Source organism: Leptonotus elevatus, chromosome 13, assembly GCF_054856555.1.
Source record: "Leptonotus elevatus isolate MCC_2025b chromosome 13, RoL_Lele_1.0, whole genome shotgun sequence".
Taxonomy (NCBI): Eukaryota; Metazoa; Chordata; class Actinopteri; order Syngnathiformes; family Syngnathidae; genus Leptonotus; species Leptonotus elevatus.
In genome coordinates, this window is record NC_141251.1 from 7,987,417 (window position 1) to 7,996,447 (window position 9,031).

At 38.8% G+C, this 9,031-nt stretch overlaps 1 protein-coding gene across 4 annotated transcripts; it reads left to right on the forward strand.

The window, feature by feature from the left end:
* The first annotated feature begins 1,108 nt into the window (after positions 1 to 1,108).
* kcnk18 (potassium channel, subfamily K, member 18) lies at positions 1,109 to 7,369 on the forward strand. Of its 4 annotated transcripts, none has more exons than XR_015096931.1 (6): positions 1,109 to 1,239; positions 1,316 to 1,431; positions 1,511 to 1,821; positions 2,025 to 2,171; positions 4,783 to 6,824; positions 7,106 to 7,369. XR_015096931.1 is itself a non-coding variant. In XM_086093388.1 (6 exons), the coding sequence occupies exons 3-6, from the start codon at positions 1,593 to 1,595 to the stop codon at positions 5,628 to 5,630; spliced, it is 1,095 nt and encodes a 364-aa protein (XP_085949514.1). In that variant the 5' UTR covers positions 1,109 to 1,239; positions 1,316 to 1,431; positions 1,511 to 1,592; the 3' UTR covers positions 5,631 to 7,073. The 4 variants fall into 4 exon arrangements, 3 of the variants coding, with proteins under 3 accessions (XP_085949514.1, XP_085949511.1, XP_085949513.1); XM_086093388.1 differs by lacking the exon at positions 7,106 to 7,369 and having other exon boundaries at positions 4,783 to 4,815; positions 4,945 to 7,073; XM_086093385.1 differs by lacking the exon at positions 7,106 to 7,369 and having other exon boundaries at positions 4,783 to 7,073.
* The last annotated feature ends 1,662 nt before the right edge of the window (positions 7,370 to 9,031 follow it).

Below are 9,031 nucleotides of genomic sequence, written 5' to 3' on the forward strand. Positions count from 1 at the left end.
TAACATGAAGCCAGAAGCAGGAGACTTGGAAGTCTTGGGTCCCCTGCTGTTCTCTTGTTCTGGCTTGCCGCCTAAATATAGATCTTCCACAGCACCTGTTGCACTTGCTGCTTTCAAAAGGGGATTTGAATAATTGTGTTGATGTTTAAAAACTTTTTTTACAGAGCCTGTTCTGACCTATATTAAAAATAGATTATAACCCCGCTGCATGGTTGAGCTCCCTTCACTGCTTTTTTTTTTTTAGACATATTTCTTATTAAAGGTGCAATGATTTTTCTACATCATCCATACTCCACTATTGCCCAAACAAGTACAAAGAGTCCTGACTTTTTGTGCTGGAGCCTATCCCAGCTAGTTTCAGGCAGTAAGTAGGCAGGGTACACCCTGAACTGATTGCCAGCCAATTGCAGGGAACACTTTTTTTTAATTTATTTAAAATGAGGAACATTCATGAAATATGAATATAAAATGAATAGGACAAAGTAATATCAAGAGATGGACCAAATATGAATAAATTACTTTTGATTTGTGTCATATTTGATACATCCGGTCACAATGCTTTCAATTTGTAAATTGATAACAGTCAAAAATATTATAAATAAACAGACATAGCAAAAATCTGAAAGAACATTTCCTATTATTTTTAAGTATAGGTGTCGCTCCTTTCTCAATTGGGGTGATCGAGCAAGGTCGCTGGAAAAGCCATCTGCTGGGTGATACTGCCCTCTAGTGGATTATCTGTGCAAATTATTATACTCGTGAAATGGAGGGCACAAAAATGTCTTGCATTGAATACGATACGTTTGGCTTAGATATTTTCTGAAATCATGACTTCACTGCTCTGTTAGTTTAGACGACTGATGGCACATATCGACTTTGTAGAAATATGTGTTACGTTGCCACCGAATATATAATGGATTATACAATATAAACATTGTGTTAAAAAAAAAAAAAAAAGGTAAAAAAAAACAATGATGCAAATGTGATGTCTCATACAGTAGCTTTGAAGATCGTGTTTACTAATCTTTAGCACTGATGTCATCCCCTTTGAAGCGCACGGCCAATGGTATGTGATGACGTATTCTTGCTACTTGCTCGCATTTTTTAGGTTTTCTTACATTTTCTTGATTAGTTAACTGGATTAAATGACAAACAGAAACAGAGCCAATTTCTACACTATGTTGGGGATGAAGAGCCAAATAGCTAAAGAAGAAGACATTGGTGCTCATCCTGAAAATGGTGCGGATGCAATATTTTCTTTTGTTTACATTTACCAGGCAGGGCAGAATGTAACATTTACACTTCATTTTCACAGTGAATAATGTCAATCTGAATGAGGGGTTGGACATCCGCGTTGATTTTCTAAGTGGTCCAAGTGTATCTGCCATGCACTAGCAGGTCTATCTACGGGAAGCAAAACACTTACAGTAGGTAAGCTACTGTATATAGTGGACGTCCCCTGGGGGGGTCTCAGTGTTATGATGTAGAGTGCGTGCGTGCGTCTAAGCAGACCCAGAGCACATTTGTGGAGCATCAAGGCAACTGGGTGCGACGGCGAAAAGCAGAAGAGGACAACGGAGGAGGGAGGAAAAATGAGATCTACGCTGGACAAGCAAGCCGCCGGCCCCATCGGCACACTCAAGGCGTCCACGGAGTGGTTTTGGAAGCTGCTTCCTCATGTAATGTTGTGCCTGTCTCTGGTGGTTTACGCAGTGCTGGGCGCGCTTTTGTTCCAATACGTCGAAGGGAAAGCACCCCCTGCCAAACAGGAATACCACAGCTTCTTGGGGAACATTATCCGGCATGTCCAGAATCTCTCCAGTACGTTTGGCAAATAATGCCGAGATTGCATTTGAATTTATTGACGATGCCAACTGATTGTCTCTAATCCTGACTCAAATGTAACGATGTGAATTGTGCCTTCTGTTGCAGGTTAACTAACTTGTCCTATTCATATCACGGACGTCATTGCTTTATTAGGTTGTCACTTAAGTGATCGTAACCGTTTTCTGTTTGAACTATAGATAACGCGCCGCACAGCCACCAAAACATGGTGGAGGATTTGGATCATAAAATGAAAGACGGTTTTCAGACGGTATGGCTCCAACATCCTGACAGCTGGACTTTCTTTGGATCCATGTTCTTCGTGTGCACAGTCTTCACAACGGTTGGTGAGTGCTTGCAAATGGATAAGCCTAAAATGATTCATTCCTACGAATGGTATAGTCACAGTCGTATACGGTGTGCATCCCCCAACTGTTTATGATGATGTTTGTATAATGTGCAATATAAATATGGCCAACAATATTTTCATACAATTTAAAGTCAGCTCAAACAAAACTAAACTGCCTTCATCATGACATTGAACCGATTATCATTATTATTTAATACCCCAAAATCTCAGCAACGGCCATGGCTAAGCAATAGCAATAGCTAGTCTAAAAAGACTCGGGAGTACCTGAACGGAAACCAAATAATATTTAATACTTATTTATAACTTAATCCCATTGTGGTATTTTTTTTAAATGACTGTATAACTTTGTGCAGTTTAATTAGGGTGACCATATTAACCCCCCCCCCCCCCCAAAAAAAAAAGAGGACACTTGCCCCGGCTTTGAAATTGTGGTACCAGTCGCAGTTACACAGTGTATTTCACCTCTTATTATTCACACAATGCCAAACGGACATTTTCAGGAATTTATGAAACCTCCGGACGCTCGAACAGCACGTAAGAAAATGGGCTGCCCTCCCAAAAGAGGACGTTTGGTCACCCTGCTGCACACTACTGTAAAAAATGAATCTCCATAAGTTCAATATTGAAACTTGTTGTCTTTCTTTCTTTTCTTTTTTTTACTGATTTATTGCAGTTTTTGCTTCTTTTGGCATGACTGCATGCATTAAAAGTACATTTGTGTCATCAGTCTGCTGTTAGAATGAGTAACTAAGTCAGCTAATGGTGCTAATGGCCAACAACTCAAACAGGAGAGAATAATGTTTCCACGTCACCACAAAAAGCTTATGAGAGCAAGCTAGGGGTTAAAGGCCCATTTCCTTCCTCTTGTTGATGGTTGGAAAATGATTTAGCTCTTCACGAGCAACATCGCGCGATTAAAGCTGCAACACAAATCATTTCAGTGCACTGCTTCAACTAGATAATTATCTCCCGTATGAAAGTGGAGGTTTGAAATCAGTTAATGGAATCTTTTACTTAGCATTTCTCATCTGATAGTTGATTTTGTCATAGTGCTCAAGAGGAGACATGCGGGAAGGAAGCTGCTGGAGGCTTTCCATAAAAAGGGGTGGACATTATCGGTCCTCGAGGGCCGGAGTCCTGTGGGTTCAAGAACTTTCCCTCCTCCAACACACTTGATTCCAATGAACAGCGTCGGTATCAGGGTTATGCAGAGCTTGCTGATGATCTGACAATATTAAATCAGGTGTGTAGGAGGAGGGAAACATCTCAAACCTGCAAGACCATGTTTGACCCCCGAATTCCAACCCTATATCCCGCATCCAGATGTGTTTCCATTACCCTCAGATTTGTGCAAAATGCACGTTGCGCAAAAGGAAACACAGAAATTTCGAGAAAATTCTTATACTGCAAAAACGTTTTTACGATCTCATGAGGAGGTTTTTGAGACGTGTCGCACTCGAATTATTTTGCAAAAGTGTAATGGAAACACTTTTTTTTTTTGCATTTCCAGTAGTCATGTGACCATAGCATACACGAGTTGTAAGCGCACACGCAACACCAAATGCCCGATCCCGAGAGATGTTTTTAAAAGGAATCGTAAAAACTCCGGGAATCCATCTTCCGTAAACAAACAACATGAGTACCTCCTACAAGAATTACAAAATCTCGCGAGACGGGACGTTACGAGAATTACGTCTCAGAAGTGCAACGCTCTTTAACTCATTCACTGCCATTGACGGCTATAGACATCAAAAATTCATTTGAACTATTTTTATTAGTTTAACATTTTTTTCCACTTTTGTTAACAAGAGTATGAAAACCTAGGAAAAAAGTGATTGTACATTTAGATCAGATATAACATTTGTGATTAATCATGAGTTAACTATTGAAGTCATGCGATTAATTACAAATTTAAAAAAAAGATCGCCGACGACCAAATTTTTTATAAGCTTTTTTTTCAAAAAGAAAAAAGATTATTATTTTTTAATTAATCGCATGACTTCACTAGTTAACTCATGATTAATCACAAATTTTATATCTGGTCTAAATGTACAATCATTTTTTTCCTAGATTTTCATACTCTTGTTAACAAAAGTGGGGAAAAAAAATGTGAAACTAACAGAAATAGTTCAAAGAATTTTTCGGGGTCTATAGCCGTCAATGGCTATGAATAAGCTAATGGTCGAAATTGTACTTATAATACTTATAGAAATATCGCTTTTATTTTGCGAAAAACTGTCATTTTTCCCGCTAATCTCCCGATTTTACAGCAAAATAAAAATTATTTGACACAATATTTGACACAGTATCTGGCAACCGTGGCCCGGACGGCCTGGTCGGCAATAGTGTCGATCTGTCATTTGGTACCCACCATGTTTATGTTGTCAAAGTACACAATAGCTCAAATGTTTTGGGGATAACGTGTGGCAGTAAAATAGTTCGAATGTCTTCTGCCCTAGTGTACAATACAGTATATCATTAAAATACTTTTTTAAAAACCTCTTTACATTGCAGCGCTGTATATTTGCGTGTTCTTGTGGAGAGCGTTTAACACTTGTAGTGTTAATTGTGTTGCACCTCCTTTGCAGGCTATGGGGCCATATATCCAGTCACCCTACCTGGTAAGGTGCTGTGTGTCTTGTACGCTATGGTGGGCATTCCGCTCATGCTTTTAGTCATGCTTGATATCGGAGACTTCCTTGCCACGCTGCTGACCAACGCGTATGTTCATATTCACGCCTTCTTCAAAGTCCTGCGCTCACACAGTTGTTGCCGGCTGAGGGCTCGCAAGGAAGAACGGGAGCCAAACCATCGGACCTTGGAAGACGGCGCCGCTGTTTTCAGCCATGACATTGTGCTTCACGAGCAACTCGACATCCGGGAAGTGTTGCAAAGTCAGGTGAATGTGATGTCCAATTCCATGCAGCTCCAAAGAAATCGGGAAATCTTTGAGAAGATTCTCGCCAAAGAGAATCTACAGCGAAAGGGCCCCCGATTCAGGAGCATGTCCTGCCCGGAACTGGGTCAAATGCCGCCGTTGCCCAAAGGATTTGCCATTTGGGACTTCACAGGAATCGGAGATACTATGGAAACGCTGAATGTGCCTTTTGTGCTTATTCTTTTCATAGTGTTTGCGTATATTTTTCTTGGAGGTTTGATTTTGCCAGTGTGGGAGACAGAAATGAAGGGATTCGACCCTTACTACTTCTGTTTTATCACCCTCACCACTATTGGTTTTGGAGACATTGTGCCTCATCATCCCAATTTTTTCATGCTCACCTCACTCTTCATCATTTCCGGCATGGCCGTCATGACGATGGCATTTAAGCTAAGCCAGACGCGGCTCGTAAACTGCTACCGCCTCTGCATCAAGATGATAAGCATCGGAAACAGTCACGAGGACAAAAGTAAGTCACAAGGGCTCTCTGATGTTTAAAAGGCTCGTAACCAGAAGGTCGGCTGTTCGATCCCCATCATTTGTCATTGGAGTGGAGACCGGAGGGGCCGTAGGCGCACCCTGGCAGCCTCGCTTCCGTCAGCCTGCCCCAGGGCAGCTGGGGCTACTTGAGTATAGAGTACCGCCACCGCAGTGTGGATGTGTGAGTGCATGAATAATGTATTCGTTCCATTGTAAAGCGTCTTTGAGTATCTGATTGGACAGAAAAGTGCAAAATAAATCTGATGCATTATAATTAGTATTAACTCATTCACTGCCATTGACTTTAAAAAAATTATTTGAACTATTTCTATTAGTTTAAAAAAAATAAAAATAATTGTTAACAAGAGTATGAAAACCTAGATTTTTTTTGTACATTTAGAACATATATAAAATTTGTGCTTAATCTTGAGTTAACTCGTGAAGCGATTAATTACAATTATAAATTTTTATCGCCTGATGCCCCTAATTTTTAATAATCTTTTTTTCTTCTTTTTTTTAATCATAATTAATCGCATGACTTCACTAGTTAACTCACGATTAATCACAATTTTTATTTCTGTTCTAATACAATTTTTAAAAAATCTAGGTTTTCATACTCTTGCTAACAAAAGTTGGAAAAACTGTTAAACTAATAGAAATAGTTCAAATGAATTTTTGACGTCTATAGCCGTCGATGGCAGTGAATGAGTTAAAATGTCTGGAAATATCAGAGCCTCCTTTGGGATGCCAATTTACGTAGACGCATGAGTAAAGTAAAAAGAAATAACAATTAAAAATAAAGTGTGCATGTATCACTTTGGGGCATGCAGAAAATACACCAAAGTGATATTCAAGAGTCTTCTGGGCATCTTGCTACTCTATCTGCAAGCATTTGCCTCATTGCGTATTTACATGCAGCTTCGGCGGAAAGAAGATGCTGCGGTATTGGCTTTCGGGGTATATTCTCCCTTTTGCAGGTAAGAGCCTTTTTTTTTTTTGCATTTAAACCTGTAGACTTCCTTCCTTCCGCTGCAGCTCCATCCACTTTTGTAATTCATGTGCATTTTGTTTTAGCACCAAGCTTTTTTTTTTACTGTCATTGTTTATTGTTTTTGTTACTGAGATGAATAAATGACTTGAATTTTATTATCGTGTTATGCATGTTCATAGTACCAACAAGTCCTCCAACAATGCACCAAAATACGACCAAGTGTCACTAATTGTAGTTTAGCGACCTCTATCGGCCATGATGAATAGCGCAAAAAATCCAAAAGTTGGACTTGAACCCTGCCCGTCTGTTTAGAAGACGAACGTTTATCCTACTGAATTAACAGGCCGGTAATGATTTTTAGTGTCTTTTGGTTAATGCTGTTGGTTAATGGTTGGTGTTAGGATGAGGCTTTACGTCTTTACAAGGGACACTAATGGTTGAGATTAGGAAAAGGCACAGTCAGTGAGGTTGCTTTTGGCACTATTCAACATGGCCGATAGAGGTCGCTAAACTAAAACACGTAACACTTGGTCGTAATTTGGCACCTTTTCAAAACGACCCGTGTGGGAATATTTCTCAATAGTACAATCGATCAACAATCAAAATGATAGATTCTTGTGCTTTACATTGTTTTGGTTAAATACATCCTGTGGAATTGTTCAACCTTTGTTTCTTTTATATATTTTGATTATAATGTGCATATCACCTGTAAGAATATTTGCACTTATGATTTTAACAAATGATTTGCATTTTTCCAAGTTGTGCGAACTTGTTGTTCAATGATGAGCTTTTCAGTTTGTAAGCTAGCAAAAAATTGTTTACACTTAAAAGTGAAAATGTGTTAAGTTATGCTACCTATTTCCAATAAAGATGATATGTATTTACAAATATGTTTCTTTTTCAAACACTTGAAAAAAATCTACCTAAAATATGCAGAAAGAAAATTTGTCCTTATCCAAATAAAAGGCAAGAAATCAGTCGGTTTCTTGATATTTTGCAAGAGAAACCTTCAGTAAGCGTTTTACTCTATTTTCGTTCATTTGATGACAGCTCTTTGGAGCAACTTTCATCCAAGACTCAACTGACAAAAGATGAGCTGAGTGCTTAATATTAACACCCGAGAAACTGATAAATCTTTGTTGTTGTTGGAATAAAACCAGAGAAAATTCACGCAAGAACTCCACACAAGAAGGCTGGAGCTGGATTTGAAACCACAACATCAGATCTGTGAGGCGGATGTGTTAACTATTCAACCACTGTACCAAAAAATATTTCTTTACATACTCTACTCTGTTATCCATATACACGGTGTGTACTTTCTGTTTGCTTTTTTTGCACTCCTGTAACTTTTAAAAACTGCATTTTGCTGCGTCTGTACTTGTACTGTGTGCATAGACAATAAAATTGGATCTAATCTGGCACTGCCTGTCATATGTCCATTTGAACAACAGGTGGCAGTATTCACTATTTCAATGCATTTGAAGGTGAGATGACTGGAGCTCCTCAGAGAATTTGCAGATTGTAGCCTACTCCTGTTAACCTCGCTCCTTCTAATAGTAATAACCAAGACAAGCCTTGTTGGTTTCTCCATTTATTGACTAGAATACATCTCTGCAATTGAATTTAAAATGTAAAATTAATCTCAAGGCTGAATTTGTGTCATTTATAAAATTACAGAAATAGTAAAGAAAAATAAATAAAATTGCCACAAACCTGTTTTTCGAAAACAAACTGATCTTACCACTAAAAATTATATATGCGACCTGATATCAATACAGTATCGGTGTCGGCCATATATCCCAATTAACTTTGCCTTTTGTGTACGCTCTGAGGAAAAAGCTGATCAAGGTCCTTTTATAATCACAATTCTGTTTTCACCCGAGCACTGATGAGCATGTAATTGCAGTATGTGATCCACTGACAGACTACATCACCACCGTCTGTCAAATGTATGAATTTATGGGCACCCACCTGTTTGTTATGTTTCAGAGACCAGTTGCAGTAACATTCAACTAACACGCGATGGCAGTGCCGTAACAAGAAAGAGCACAGAAAGTGACGTCGTTCAATCTGACATATCTCAAGAAGGACAGTTTAACGATTAAAAGGGAATTTACGCAGTTAGGTTCAGAAATAGTTAGAAGTTTTACATGAAAACTGGATTTGACATAAAAATACCAAAGGTGAAATGTTGTACCCCCCCAATAAATGATTTAAATGACCTTCATATTCTATGCAGAGCTCCTACATTTTCAAGGGTTCAAAGGTATTTTGACAAAGCAAAGAAAACATTAATTCATTGCTGATATTCCCGCAACGCTAGCATACAAACCGGGCATATTCTTATAGTAGTCAAACAACGTTTCATCACATTTTCAAATCAAAATAATCCTCACAAATCAAATCACAGCGGCCCACCGCTTTCACC

Excerpts from the sequence above, each read along its gene's own strand:
- kcnk18 (XM_086093385.1), top strand. The coding sequence starts at position 1,593 with ATGAGATCTACGCTGGACAAGCAAGCCGCCGGCCCCATCGGCACACTC. Across the intron at positions 1,822-2,024 it reads GCATGTCCAGAATCTCTCCA|ATAACGCGCCGCACAGCCAC; the intron begins GTACGTTTGGCA and ends TTTGAACTATAG. Across the intron at positions 2,172-4,782 it reads CACAGTCTTCACAACGGTTG|GCTATGGGGCCATATATCCA; the intron begins GTGAGTGCTTGC and ends CCTCCTTTGCAG.